This window comes from Podarcis erhardii, assembly GCF_964252035.2.
Source record: "Podarcis erhardii genome assembly, chromosome: 9".
Taxonomy (NCBI): domain Eukaryota; kingdom Metazoa; phylum Chordata; class Lepidosauria; order Squamata; family Lacertidae; genus Podarcis; species Podarcis erhardii.
The window spans coordinates 22665985-22682063 of record NC_138512.1 but is presented as its reverse complement, the minus strand read 5'-3'; the positions used below and the strand labels follow the sequence as shown (position 1 = coordinate 22682063).

Sequence of the window (16079 nt, the reverse complement as noted above, 5' to 3'; positions counted from 1 at the left end):
ATTAGTTCAAAACCAACCTTCCATTATAGAAAAAAGTTGCTTTACCCTGAAGTTGGAGAACATGATTAGAGAAGACCAAGATTGTGTTTAAAGCAAAGTAGACACAGGGAAGAGATTAGGGGCTTGTCAAGGAAAACCAGGAGACGATGAGTCCAAGGGAATCTGGAATCCAGAACCAGTATGAAAATGTTCAAGCTCTGCAGATCAGAGCTAACACAGAGGTGCTAACAGCAGAATACAGAGTTCATACTGTGATGATTACTCCAGCCCTAGCAGATAAGCTTTCTCTGCACCATGCAAACAAGACTTAAAAGTACCCCCACGTTCCCCAATGACAACAGCTGCTAAACATCTGTATACAGAAATAGGCAGCTTGCATAGACAAGCTGGAAAAAAATAACATATATGATTTCTCACTACTCACATTTGCTCGCTCCTCCTCCTCTGCAGTTCAGCCTTAGCTGATCTGCCACCAGCATCCTTTAAGTTTGTTCTGCACATGTTCTAACAGCTTCATGTTCGCTCGTGCTCGCCCTCTTTGCAAAGCCTCCAGATCTGTCTGCCAGCTGAATGGGGCTGGGCTGGGGGACCTACTGCTACGTAGGCGACATTTATTTAATTAGTCTAACAAGGAATGAAGTTTGGGGTGGGTGAAAGGAAGGCCACCTGGCAGCCTGTAGATTTCAGAGTGGAAATGCCACATGTTGCCCATATAATTGACTACCTTCCCCAAGACGGCAGAAACCAAGACAGCTGTAAAGGAATTATAGCGGTGGGTGCACACAATACTGAACCGATTGCCAGATTGCCAGACGCTCAAGTATTTCTTGACTGATTTTGCTCAAAGTGACAAGCTTTCAAGACCCCACAGCCTACATCAATCACATCGCGATTTAATCAGCTCATCTGCGCACGGATGCCAGAACCCTCTTTCCACCTCCAAAAATTCATTAAAATCTCTTGTTCCTGGCTGCTTTTACAAACATGAAAGCCACACACACAAAAAGGAAGAGTTCAGTAAAATTTATTGCAAAGATCCACTCCTTGAAGGCAAAAAAAGAAATTCTTCTTGAAGCTCCTAACCTTCAACTCCCCGAAGGTGCATTGCAGCAATGGTAGAAATTGATTTAGTGAGAGGCTTCTATTAGGGAGAGTGCTGCTCTCATCAGGAAGTCCCTCCCCCCCTGCTGTAATCAATAATTTAAGCAAAGCCAAGAATCGTGTCAGCCAAAATGACCAGGGAAATGGCTTTTTTTATAAAAAAAGATATCTCTGTGGAATAGTAGTAAAATCCAATTAAAAACTGAATGGGAAATTTCTGCTGTTGTTTTTTTTTAAATAACTCTGGGTATCTTTGCTTGCATACTGAAATGAGGCATAGTTTTTCTGTTCCCCCAAATTAATGGAATGATAAAAATGTTGTTACACAGAATATATTAAATCTATAGGCTGAGCATTTTGCCCACTATCCCCATCGCTGCCCGAATTTTTCTCAAAACAACACTACATTTCATGGCTGCAATCCCGTTAAGGGTTTCAGAAACATCAGTCTCGCTGAAGTCACTGAAATACATATGTTCAGTAACACTGATTGACGCTCTAGTCTATACTGCCTCCAGGACGTTCATGTCCAACTGATTTTAGTACAGAATTCTAGACCTTCTAAAACTTCTTAGATGGAGTCCTGAGATGGAGTCATGGGATGGATTCCACTAATGTGGAAACTTTTACAAGGCTCCAAAAGCCCTGACCCAGCCCGAGGACTTCCGGGTTGGCGCCATCGCCGAATGGCGGACTCCCTCCGAGCTCCGGAGGGAGCCAGCTCGGCAGGGGCTGGGTCCTACCGCGCCGGTGACGCGGGGACCCTCAAAAACCATGGGCGCTGAAACCCATGGGCATGGTGACTCGGCGGGCACCGTTTGCGCCCCCCGACCCGCGAAGGAGCCTTTTTAAAGGCGGCGGAGCGGGTGCCGGGGGGTGGGGTGGTGGTGCTATGAGTCCTCTGCTTCCCCTGCCGAGCGAAGCCGCATGCCATTCGGCGGAGAGCGCTGACTTCTTCCATTGAAAATTTGGATCAAAAAGAACAACCCGTGAGTAATTGGAAACTGGACCTAAAAAGGGGGAAAAAAAATTTAAATTCGGAGCGAGCGGGGGAGGTGCAAAAAGGAAGTCAGTCTCCCCCCGGTTGTAGAGGAATTAAAGCAAAGGATTTGACAACTAAGATCGAGTGCTACCTTATTTTGATAGTTACTAATTTCACGATGGAAAACTATAAGATTGGGCTGGAGGAGAAAAGTAAAATGTGAGCTAAAAGGCAACCCCCCCGTGAACCGGGAGCGATCCGCGAGAGTGCCGGGAGAGGAGCAACAGAGGCTTTGACAGCTGTCAAAGGAGCTGTCAAAGTTGAAGAATAAAAAGAGAACTTTGTTATGAGGACTTTGCCGGTTATATTTGTTACAAATTGGATATTAACTGTTTAAAATAAGGAATAACAAATTACTTTGACTGTTGGGTGTGATCTGGAAGGAAACTGAGTTACTATAATCCCTCTAGAGGGGATGTGGGACACTACAAGTATTGCTGGTATGGAATTTGAATAGGACTTCTTATCTCCTGGGAAACTGCAGAAATGGAATACTATTTTGTCTACAGAGGTCTCTACACTAAAGGAGACAATGGATTTATCTATTGAAGAATGGAAGGGACTTGACGTAAAGTTATGTTCCTGAATAACAAAGCCTCTGTAGAGGATTTAGAAGCTTTTGGAATTAGAACATTTTTGCAGGGGAGCAGGAAATGAAACTAGAGGAAAGTGAGGAGAGAGAATAACAAGAACAACATGAACAATAAGAATTGGATAAAGTTGGAAGTGGGAACATTTGGGACATCCAGATTTGAAAGGTCTAAAGAAACAAAATTGGAGTTTTTGCTCTTGAATACAGAGATTTGGATGGAAAAAATGGGCCTTTTTGAGATAGAGTTTTTCCAAGATTGGACGTTCAAAATTAAAGATGACCAAAAAGGCGGCAAAGACTTTTAAAAAGATGGCAAAGTGGACTTGTGAAGGATTTCGGCCTAGATGTGGGATCTCCAGGATGACAGCAGGGATGGACACTGGGGAACGCAACCGGGAAAGGGGGGGGGATATTGGAATCCAAAGGGTGTTAAACTATACTTTATTCTTTTTTTCTATCTTTTTTATTTTAACCTGTTCTGCATATTAAAGAGGGGAACTCGTGGAAGGGAGCGGGGTCGATTTTAGGGGATGGAAAAACATTCTTAACATTGGGTTAATCATAATAAGTTTAAAATTTGGGGTAAGAACTTGTTGAATCTATTTGAAGGAATTGGAATACAAAAGGGGGTGGGGCGGGGAAGTCCTGAAAGGATATCAATGAAAATAAGGTTATAAAATGGATGTTTTCTTTTTCTTTTTTCTGTTATATTTGAAAATGTTCAATAAATATTATTAAAAAACAAAACAAAAGCCCTGACCCAGCCCATATCACTGTCCTTTAATACTCAGGCCCCCTTGCTATGGGCTGACACCCCTCTGTCACATCAACCTATGATATTAAAACAGCTAAGACAACGGCCGCAAGAGGGGCATTACACTCCTGACTGCAAAGTCCTAAGACTTTACCCTGCCCTTTGACACTTAAGATGCATGTATTCAGGGAGCCAACTTATTCCTGTGATTTTAATTTTGGATTTTAATGTTCTGTTTTGAAAGATTGTTCACCCTGGGGTGAACAGTTAATAATATAGCAATTTATTAATATTAATATTACTAATATAATCCATCAGACTAGATCAGCCAATAGCTTCAAGCAAGACAAAACTTTAGGAAAACCAGTCTCAAATAACCAACATGGTTAAGTCTAAATAACACACAAAGGAGTTAATACCATAGAGTAAACTGTCCTGCCAGGCTTAGCTAAGTCTACTTCCTCTCAGAGTGGTCTAAACCACTGAGCCTCTTGGGCTTGCCGATAGGAAGGTTGGAGGTTGGAGGTTTGAAACTGTGCAACGGGGTGAACTCCCGTTGTTTGTCCCAGCTTCAAAAGCACACCAGGATCATTTCATACCAAGTGATCCAACTTATCTACCTCATGTCATCCAATTTTCTTAATATTTTGTACACTTGCTGAATAATCAAAACTAAGTTTAAATCTACAATTTTAACTATTTATCTCATTCCGTTTGTGAGTTATGAGGGTCTGAAAAAAAATTAAATGACAATTTTAGCTGTGCAGTATTACACAAAAACCTTAGTAGCTCAGGCCAGAACTGAGATACGTCAAAACTAAAAACACCAATCCCTTCAGAACTTCATGGGCTTTAATATGATATGTCACATGATGGACTTACTTTAAATTTTACATTTAAGTTACAAAATCAATTTTTTTAAAAAAATTAATATGATTTAGATTTTTCAAAAAATGTTTTGCTTATTTAACAGAAATATTAAATAATACCTGCTAAATTTCATCTTGGGATCTCAATGGGATCATATATATAAAAAAATTGTACATACACGTCTGCTTTATTGGTTTCTTTTTAGGATAATGGGTCTTCTTGGAGTAAAATGTAACGGAATAAAAAGACTTAACTATAATATCAGTTACTTCAGACATTTCTTTTGAAAGTTATTCAATTAAAAGGTGTCTGAAAAGCTAGTCAGGCTTTTCTTTTAAAAAGGTGTTCCAAAGCAGAGTGATAGCTTACATGATAGAATTAACGCTTTGAAAGAATTCTTTACTACTTCATTTCATGAACATTACAACAAAATACATATCACACAAAATTATTACACTGCTGGAACTGTTAACCTGGTGCCAAGATAACATCCCTTCTATCCAGTTCTTATTTTCAACAAATGAGGAATACAGAAAAAGAAGAAAGTTCTTCCTAAAATGACGCTTTGAAAGAATGAAAGTTATCAAGGGAACACAAGGATTTCATTGCATTGTTCCATCTACATCCAGTCCAACAGAAATTGTGACCAAGGTGTACAAAATATTAAGGAAACTGGACGATATGCAAGTACAGTGGTACCTTGGTTTGCAACCGCTTTGGATTACAACCGTTTTGGATTACAACCACGTCAAACCAGGAAGTATGTGTCCCTTTTTTGGGATTACAACCCATTTTGGGGGGAGGCCCCATTGGTGATAGCTTGCCTTGGGTTACAACCTGTTTTGGTTTACAACCGGACCTCCAGAACAGATTATGGTTGTAAACCAAGGTACCACTGTAGATAAATAGGTACTGTGGCGGGAAGGTGAACGGCGTTTCCGTGCACTCTGGTTTCCGTCACGGTGCTCCGTTGCTCCAGAAGCGGTTTAGTCATGCTGGTATCATGACCCGGAAAGCTGCATGTGGACAAACACCGGCTCCCTCAGCCTGAAGCGAGATGAGCGCTGCAACTCCAGTCGCCTTTGACTGGACTTAACCGTCCAGGGGTCCTTTACCTTTACCTTACTTCCCCCTCACCTTGGGAGGAACTAGATCATCAAGCCTTTGTACTTCCCAGGCTACCTGAGAAGCTCAGCATGTGACAAGGTTTGAGCTAGTTCCTCCAGCTCAAACTGCATGGCTCTCACCAGTCACTCAAGTTCCTAAACCAATCATTTAGGAACTTTCACCACCAAGCTCAGTTCTACTGCCCGTGAAACCTTTTCTGAAGCATATGAATCTGGCCTTTGAACAGTTTGCAAGTAAGCCATTTTTAACGTACCAAAGGTGTGGTCTTCTCCTACGCTGGGGAAGAGGGAAATTTTGGAAAGCCACATTTTAAGGGGACATTTTGGAACTCACTTAGAAGGGCCTCTTTTAAAGGTCTAAAAGCTTATATTTCCATGCTTTACTTTGCTGCAAATTTTGACACAGTACTTGCCCCCAGTTTGGATTTTGGCATCCAGGAATTCTTATCAGGTCAAAAGTCAAGGAAGATACTAGTAAAGTGAAAAGGGTGAGGAAGGGAGCTCAGGATATTCTAGGGAACATTGAAAGGTGCTCAGGTAATGCTTTGACATATGCCACCTCAGATAAACTATTCTGCAGTGTCACCTGACTTTTAAAGATGCGACTGTTGCATCATTTATTTGTTCTCTTTCCTTTTCTTTGTACCTACCACCTGGGGCCTTTTAATCTGTTGACCTCATATTTATTAGTTATACTAAAGCTTGGGAGCAATTCCTGTTTATGACCACATTTGCCATTATTTGTTTTTTTGCTATTCATTAATCTTTTCACCCAGGCTTTTGGCAGGGGGATGAGTAAATTATCTGCAGGCTGCTGCTAAAGAGCTGCTGTAATCTTATCCACATGATACATTTAAACCACTCTTGTGCCAGTCATGGAGAATCCTGGGAACTGTAGCTTTTAAGGATGCTCAGCTACCATTCCCAGCCCCCTTAACAAACTACAGTTCCCAGAAACCTCTGAGATTGTTATATATAATAGTGCTTTATAAATAAATGGTAGACTTCCGGGTTAGCGCGAACGGCTAATGGCGGATTCCCTCCGAGCTCCGGAGGGAATCGGCTCTACTGAGGACGGGTCTTACCGTGCCGGCGACACGGGGACCCTCAGAAACCGCAGGCGCGGAAGCCTGCGGACTTGGTGACTCGGTGGGCACCTTAAGCGCCCTCCCCGACCCACGAAGAGCCTTTTTAAAGGCTGCGGAGAGGGTACGGAGAGTGGCGTGGTGCTGAGAGTAGACCGCTACTTCAGTGGAGTGAAGCCGCAAGCCATGGCCGGAGAGCGCTGACTTTCTTCCCAAAATTTGGACTGGATAACAAAGGACCCGTGAGTAGTGGAATTTGGACTTTAAAAATTTTATCCTGTGAATTCGGCACGATCGGGGGATGTGTTAAAGGGAAGTCCGCACCCCCTCTACTTATAGACGATTCAAAGCAAGGAACGGAGAATTAAGGCGGAATGAATACTGTTTTGATGATTTAAAAGTTTTTCACAAATTTGATAGAAGAAGATTTTGTGCTTGAGAGAAAGGGAATTTTGGAATTTTGTGTAATCCCCCCCCAAAAACCCGGGAGTGTCCTATTTGGGTGCCGGAGGAAGAAGTGAAAGGAGTTTGACAGCTGTCAAAGAAGCTGTCAAACGGGCGGACAAAGTAAAGAATTTTGCTATTTAATAACTCTTGGAATTAAAGTTGATACATTTGGACTGAGGCGATTGGAAACAAAGTATTGATAACAACAAAGTAACAGATTATTGGAAAAGGACTACTAAATAACTGAAAGCCCCCTAGGGGGGATTAGTGACATTACAATGGCTGCAGAGGGAAAATTACTGGCGGAGATAGAAAAAATGTTCTTTCTCGTGGGAATCCTGCAGGAGCAGAGTATGGCTCTGAGTAAAGTTTTTATGACCTTGAATTCTGAAACAAACAACCCTGCTGAATGCACAAAGGAGACGTATGATAAAAACTCTGCAGCTGAGCAGGAAGAGATGCCTTTGGAATTGTCAGAGAAGAAAGAAGGAGTTCAGACACTACAAGTGGAAAATATCAACCAGGAATCTGCATTGTTAGAGCATGAGCAAGAAGACCTTTGGATTACAAATCTGCGAAAGATGAGAAAGAAGAAGAGAGAAGTCCCTGGAGTACTTGGAATACTAAAACTAAAAAGAATAAAGCAACATGATTGGGACTTTTCTCTTGAGTATGGAAAACTAGATGGTCTTTCGCAGCAAACACTTTTTAACATTCTGGATGAAAGAAAATATGATGTGACTCTGACTGAACTCCTTCGGGGTCTTAGGACCAACAAAGAGGACTACCAACATAGTTGCCAGAGAGGGACTGACAGAGAATCAGACGCCTCGGACGTGAGGAATCCGGGCTAAGAACTATTTTTTGTTTGTTTTTTGGACATTTGTCTGGGAAGGGACAGAAACCGGGGCAGGGGGGGGAGAGAATAGAACTATAAAATGTTATGTTTTGTTTTACTTGGTCAATGTGACCTATAATTAATATAATAAAGGGAAAATTTGTGGAGGGGAAGTTAGATCGACCTTAAAAAAAAAAAAGAAATTAATGATTATAAGAGAATTGGATAAGTTGAATATAGATAAACAAAAAGAATTTAATTTTTAAAAATAATATGAATATTTTTAAGAGGTTAGGTAAGAACTTGCTGATTTAACTTTGGAACTGGGATATAAGAGGAGGGGGTGGGGGGAAGTCAATGAAAGTGGGTAAAGAAAATTAGGGTATGTAATTGTATTTATGTGTTTGTGTGTTCTTGTCTTTGTGTGTGTGTTTGTTGTTATAAAATGTAAAAACCCAATAAAAATTATTTTTATATATATATATATATATATATATATATATATATATATATATATATATATGGTGTGTGCATGTGACCATTCTATTGGCATTTGCTGTATGCTAGAGGATAGCAGTTATTTACATTTTATTGTATAAAATGTGTGCTAAGACGTAACCAGTTCTGCAATCAATGGAACTGATGAAGGGCAGGATATAAACTGAACAACTAAATTAAACAAATAAACACAATAAACACAACCACCAGACAATACAGATGTCTGTATCACAGCACTTGTTCCAAGGATGCTTTGTTCTCAGCATCAATAGGGGCAAACCTGTCAAGCGATCAATTTATCATCTGATAATGCCTCTGTCAACGGTTCAGTTTCCTACAATGCCTTCTGCAAGGACACAGGTGCAAGGAGAACAGAACACACAGGGGCCTCATGCTTCTTGTCCCCACACTTCATTATTTCATCTGAAATAATTATTTTGTGACATATTTCAGTTGGAGTTCATGGGTGGGGTGGGGTGGAAATCTATTTGGGGTAAGTCAGAGGGTTGCAAAAACAAGGCAATCCCAATCAGCACTCTATCTCACTAGGAATGACACTTGTAATTCCAGTTTCCCTCACATGTGAGTCAATTTTGAGGCTACTTACCTGATAGCTTTATCTTTTACGTGCCTAACATTGCTATTCAGGAAAGGAAATAAGGCTATGGGTTTGCCCCAGCATTGAGCATCCTCTTTGCATATAGCCATTGGAATTAGATCGCTTGCGCATTAATGCAACATTATGCAGAAGCACAGTTTTAAACACACTGAAGCACTCTAAATTTGCTAGATAGTCTAGCAGCTGCTGGATTCCATTCCATTGGGAGGAATGGCAGCCCCTTCCCTTCTTTTTACAGATTTAAGTATCCACTTAGGAGCATATATCAAGTAGACAATTTTGGCAGGAATTCTATGCTGCTTTAAAAAAAAATGCTGAAGCACAGATTTATCAGGCCAAATTCACTCATATTTCAATGTCTTGTTTCATAGCTTTGGGGAAACCTGAAAACCATGTTTTTAAAAGTGTGGTCTAAATTATGATAGCCTTCTCTTTCTTCTCTTTTTCCTTAGCAACAGATACTTGGGCTGGGGCCAGAGCCCAGCACCTCTGGGATATAGAGGCGCAGCAGAGGATTTAAGAGAAGGGATGCAAAAGGTTTGGAAGAGTAAGTGGAGAGGGAAGAAAGGGAGAAGCAGGGCATGAGTAGCAGCAGTGGGTGATTTGGGCAAGACCTGATAAATAACCAGGTTAATAGCAGGCAGCAACACTAAGATATGGGGTATGGAGAGGAGACAAAAAGATGGAACAAGGAGAAAATAACCCAAGAAGGGAAGGCTTTCGCTAGATCGCCCTCTGGGCTTGGAGTCAATCCTGCGGCTGCTTATACCTCATCTATGCAGAACAAACGCCAAGGGCCGAATCAGTGAGATGGGCAACGTTTGAAACATAACTACACAGGAGCATTATCATACACCAAGCTGCTGAGACCCTGTTTCCCCAAATGCAGCTGTTGTCATTTGAATCACACCAACATAACTCAATGGGGGGAAATGGCAGCATGTTGGCATAGCCAAAATGGCCACCATCATGTTGGAGAGGCTTTTCACACCAACAGCTTGCTGTGTGGACGTGCCATCACATGGGTTACAAACAAACCATAAAACTGAAAGTATCACTTGTCCCTGCGATACCTATTTGTGTGTTTCCATCACTACAAACACTCACAAGTTTGACAAATAAAAGCTGTGGGCAGGGGACGGGGGGACGGGACCCGTCCACTTTCTATTGTCTATAATTCACTATCTTCACATGATATAGACAGGAAAGCTAACAGTGTGACTTTAAAATGTATAAATAGACTAGCGGATTCTAAACAATCCCCATACCCCGATCAACGGCAGAAGCCCTTTATGCCATATCCCATTCTGTCCCAAGGATCCCACAATCCTCGGGAGATAGAAGTCTGCATAGGAGGACTTTAGAAATATCAGATACCCCGTGGTAGTGTTTCCATTAGCAGAAAGCCAGAATTGGATGCAATCCTATGTATTACTGCAGCACCGCTTTGCCTATTGAAGATTATTGATTGTCAATTCCGTAACAGTTCAAAGCTCCACCCTAAAAATACTTATCAGGAAGCAAAGTCCCACCGAACTCAAAGCCACATTCTGAAAATAAATGTGATTAGGATTGAGCTGCCGCAATTTACATTTAAATGCAAAGCAGAAAGTACCAGGGAAAAAAGCTCTGAGTTTTAAAACAACAATTTCGTGTAGCAACTGGACAGAATCAGTAACACTGTCATTTGATCATTATTAACAGGCTAGCTGAACTTTCTTTAGTTTTATCACAGCCATTTATATGACCAAAAGAATTAAACTTTTCTTAAGGTGAGTTATTGCATCGCTAAAGGGTAGAAAGTCCCGCTATAAAGATAAAAACTTAAGCTCGGCAAAATTTGCAATCTCAGCTGCATTCCTTGAAGCCAACTGATATACTGGCCTAAACTTCACTCTTTGCAAGGATTTACTCAAGCGCATACCATTTTGCTTTCCCACACACCCACAACATACAAAAGAAGCATCTGTACCTGTTTCATCTGGGGAACTGGGAGATGCACTATCCTGAGACAGCGTTGTCCAACTAGAGTCTTCGTCGCTCGGAGCCAGGTTCTGAATCCTATGTAGCGCACAGTCTGTTTTGGCACCAGTTTTAGGATGATCCTTTTTCGTTTCCGGGCTCGACGATACGGTGGCTACCTGTCCATCTTCCGGACTCGCTGGCTTGTTTTGTTTCCGAAGCAAGCCGTCCCCGTTAACAATCACTGTGGATGCCTGGCTATTGCACTGCGAGGACAGTTTCTCCTCCCCTGCCACTTGGCTGTTCCCCAAATTCTGCTCAACGTCCCTTGCCGATGTCTCAAGGTCTGCATAGTAATTTAGGAAGCTCTTGGTTCTCCGGCGTTGTGTGGGTAGTATTTCGCTGCCTGAGGAATCCTCCTGGTTTGGCTCTTTCCCCTCCAACTTCTCAGAAGTTATGTTGATGCCTGCGGTAGTGGTAGGAGCGGTCAGGTTCTTGTTGGGATCCTGCTGCCCCTGCTCCGCTGCTTTCCTAAGCTGGTTCTCTCCATTCTTCACCAGCTTTATGTTGGAAGAATTGTTGCCCAGCAGGGGCTGCGCAGCAGGATCCGAAAGGCCCATGGCTGTCTGGATGTTAGTCAGTGCGTATTTTTTCCTGCATTTTGGAGGGGTGCTGTTCTTGACTTCTGTGTGCTTGATTTCGGCATTCAGCAGCTCGTTGTGAGAGGAGCGCAGGTGGAGCGTGTTGGGCGGAGTGGCAGGACCGTTCCGATTCACAATGTCCGTCGCGCTGTTGCTTGCCATAAACCCTGCCAAGGTTTCCACACCGGAGTCAACTGGGGAAGTAGAAGAAACAAACACTCATGAGGTATCCTTAAGCATAATAATCAACAGGAGTTAAGTGTGCTTGGAAACAGGATTGAAAAGCCTGCATGCATATCCACCCATGAAATAAGCAGCAATGTCTTGAATTTAATGGCAGGTCGCAGATAACCAGAGGAGGGGTAAGGGTTTTAGTGAGCTCATTCAATACAGCTCTCCTTCATGGTCCCTAGGCGCAACCAGGTATGCCAACTCTCCAAAGCTTCATGCAACTGAGCAGGGAAATTGAAAGGTTTATGCCAGGGGTGGGAAACTTGTGGTTCCAGATGTTGTTTGGACAACAGCTCTCTTCATCCTTGACCATTGGCCATGCTGGCTGGGATTGATGGGAGTTGGATCCCTGGCCTACCACATCTGGAGGCCCAGAAGTTTCCCTCCCCTGGTTCATGCATTCTATGTAGGGGGAGAACATGGCAAAATCTCGCCGTAGCCTTTTTGATTTCTGCTTTTCCACCCAATTTTGCAGTGTAACAATACTAAAATAAGAGTGCATTGGTGGAGACTGACATGGCACTGCCCTGGGTTAAGGTGTATTTAAGAACAATATATGGCCTTCTAAATTGGGGAGAGCGGGTATTGATTTTGTCTGTTACTATGAAGGGCAGAATAGAAAGAGGGTTCTTGGTAGGCCCTCAGAACTTTTCCTTTATGATTATATTTAAGGGAAAAGCTTTGTTCAGTCATACTGAGGGCCTATCTAGAACCTTCCTTCCAAGAGTGGACAACCAGAGAAACCTACAAGCAGGGCATGAAAAGAAGTGTCTTCTCTCATTGTTTATCCCCAGACATTCAGAAGTATAACTTCCAGGACTGTGGAAGTCTGCATATAACATTCATGGTTCAAGAGCTGTTAACAGACCCATCCTCCACAGATTTGCCTAATTTCCCTTTAAAGGCACATAAACCACCACCACCACTGAGTGGTAATGCTGTGGCCAGCAGATTGCAAGCAGAAGGGGACTGCTTTTCATCACTCCGGTCCCTATCACTTTTTAAAATTAACAGTTGTCCCCCTCCTCCCAATTCATCACAAATAAAGAAAAAGAGGTGGTAACTCTATAAAAATAGGAGTAACATTTATAAAGTGGGGTGGGGGAGATACTAAGAAGGGAAGGAAAAGAAAGTGAGTTGTGGTGTTTCAGGAACATGAAATGGAAGAAGTGGTGTACGCTAAATTGACAACTTCTGAGCATCAGTCATCAGAAAAAAATGACCAAACGTCTTCATATTTGTCCTCTTAACACTCTCTGGGTGCTATTTTGACTTTTCAGTTAAGGTACAAAAATCAAGACTGCCACTGACTTGGTCAATAGGATAGGAGCTTCAGTGGCATTTCGGTATCACTAAAGAACAAAACGGGGTATAACTGTTTTTCACAAGGCACTGCAGATACACCATTGTTTTCACTGGAGTTTCCTACAGCAAACACACAGGGCTAAATTCTGTGTGAGACTTCAGTGGCTTTAGGAAGCATGAATGGGAAATGTGAATCTCTATCACATAATGGCCACGTGCCAGGAATTCAGAACCAATCCTAGCTCTCTCCAGTAGGTGTTTACAACATATCCCCAAGTATTTTGAGACGCATGCTCTTCTTTCATACTTTGTTTGTCATGGCAAAACACTAATAAACCTGGGGTGACATGCAGACATATGGAGCGGTTCTGGTTCTTGGGCTTCTGTTTGCTGAATAAGAAAAGAGATACCTATGTAGGGAAGTTTTTAATGTCTGATGCTGCATTGTTTTTAATATTCGGTTGGAAGCCGCCCAGAGTGGCTGGGAAGATGTTAAATTATTTTTGTATGCCACAACCACTGCGAGAATTTTAATAGCTAAAAAGTGGAAAATGCAAGAACTACCTACAGTGGAAGAATGGCAGATGAAGATGATGGAGTTTTCGGAACTAGCTGACCTAACTGGAAGAGTCCGCAACCAGAAGGAGGAGGAATACAAGGAAGAATGGACAAAAATTAATGATTATTTAGTTAAATATGTTAAGGTAAACTAATTGGAAACAGCTTGCAGATACTTGATTGGCTTAGGATTTTATATAAGTTAAGTGATGAAGTAATATGTTTAATTTCAAAATGAAAAGATTTAAGGATGTCAATGTTCAAGTTAAATTTATAAGAACCATGATTTGGAAAACTGTTAAAAGGATATGCATTGAAATTCAACCAAGGGGAAGTGAGGAAGTCACTTAACAATGTTAATAAGTGTAATTTAAATTAGGTTAATGATTTATGTTTGATTGTTTATTTGTTTGTTTATAATTTTGTGGAAATCAACAAAAAAATTTTTGGAAAAAAACAAACCAGAGTGGCTGGGAAAACCCAGCCAGATGGGCGGGGTATAAATGATAAATTATTATAATATTAGTATATTATCGAAGTGATTATAGAAATGTTTAATTAAAACAGGGGCAGGGACGGGCAAACACATCCAGCTGAATAAATAGTCTGGTGCTGGTCAGTCTGCAGATCATAGCTAGCACTCTCCTGTTTGTCAAAACAGATTTGCATGAAGCAGATGGCTCATTCATTTTAGGGTTATGCAATGTTGAAAACAAGCGGGGGCAGGGGTGGGGAGCAAGAAAAATGCTAGACTGTCTGATCTGCTTGATAAAGTTTCTGGTTTCATGGACCTCTCCTTTGAAAAACCTTTGAGAATCACTTCAGCTGTCTACCCCTTTGTTTTCTCTTTCATTACAGCTTTGATACCGGGAACACTAATTCAGCATCAAGACACACTCCAGTTGTCAAAGCCAATAATGGGGATGCTGTCTATATTCTCCTCCTCCCTACTTTGATTTCTCTGTTCCTCACTCTTTATCAGTACACACACACACACACACACACACACACACACACACAACTTATTTAGCAAATAAATTGTGACAGAATATTATGTCCTGCTGCACCGAGGAAATCACTGTATAATATACCAGGCTTCTATTCTTTAACACATCCTTTGGATTTATTATGTTAGAAGGCACTGATACGTGGATGTTGTAAAAACTAAATTTCAGGCATTTAGGAACACAGGAACCTGCCTTTTACTGAGTCTGACCATTGATCTGTATAGCTATATTCCTGACTGACAGGAATATTTCCCAGGTGTACCAGAGATGCCAAGGCTTGAATTCAGGATAATCTGCGTGCAAAGTATGTGGTCTACCACAGAGCTATGTCCCTCCCCACGTTCCACTGTGTAGCCGCAATTGGACTTCACTTGATCTAATGTACCGATTCAGTCCTATAAAGCTTCTTACACCTTTTTCTACATTGACTTCTTCCTTCTGGAATTACTGTTGACCTGAAAATGTACATAGTGCCTGAAATGGATTGGTGCCAGTGGAATTAGTACCTCAAATGACAATTTAAGAACTGCCCTGTCTGTACATCTTTACCAAGTTGTTGGTTTTAGCCTGTCTGCATACATCCTACCACACTGTCCATATTTTCATCTGCAGAATATTGGAAAGCACATTGGAAGGCTACAGTACATGGTGGGGCCACCGAGGCAGGACTTTGGGGGAGAAGTTCAGGACCCCCAAACAAATGACAGCTGCCTACCATATTTTTAAAAATGTGAAGTGATACGTATTGCCATCTAAAGACACACACACGCTCTCAAAGACCATGAAGTCCAGAGTCTAATATCACCTAACTTCACCAGTGTTAGGGCTGCTAATTTTCTTACCGCCTTGCACAGCTTAATAAAAAGATGGAAGCTTATATTTCTGGGTAACAGTGCCTAGGGGTTCAAGATAATCAAGATTTATGGCCAGGAAGACCCTGTATCAGTCAAGGGCTTTCACCTCAGTGCTGTAGTCCACTTTCCGATTTTCTAATCCATTATTAACAAAACAAAGCAATTGACAAAACCCCACGTGCCCCTGAAAGACAAAGGTAGAGAAGGAGAAGAAAAATGAAAAAGTTTGGTGAGTTAAGGAGAAATCACCTGAGGCTGAACTCCATAAAATAGACCCTATCTGAGGAGTGAATCTTCTGTGCTGCATAGCCCAAATCATATTCTAAAACTGATGATTAGAGACACGGCTTTTTTTCACAGCAGAATTTCTCATCTTCCTTGCTCACTTCTGATTCAGCTGCAAGGAGAGCTGAGTGGACCACATGGAAACACAAAGAATCAAACCAGGAAGATGGTTCTCTTACCAAAGCTTAAAACCTAGCAAGTCAAAGAGATGCCCGAGGTGTACATTGTGCCTGACTCCTGCACATTCTTATTGATCCAAATTA

The 16079-nt window shown here is 41.7% G+C and overlaps 1 protein-coding gene across 8 annotated transcripts in view; it reads right to left on the bottom strand.

Annotated features, from left to right (window-relative positions):
- APBB2 (amyloid beta precursor protein binding family B member 2) overlaps positions 1–16079 on the bottom strand; it is a 173252-nt gene that overhangs the window by 83426 nt on the left and 73747 nt on the right. For all 8 annotated transcript variants that reach the window (XM_081875747.1, XM_081875750.1, XM_081875744.1 and 5 more), the window contains one exon: positions 10946–11770. In XM_081875747.1, the coding sequence (XP_081731873.1) occupies positions 10946–11770 (825 nt within the window). The remainder of the gene's footprint in view (positions 1–10945; positions 11771–16079) is intronic.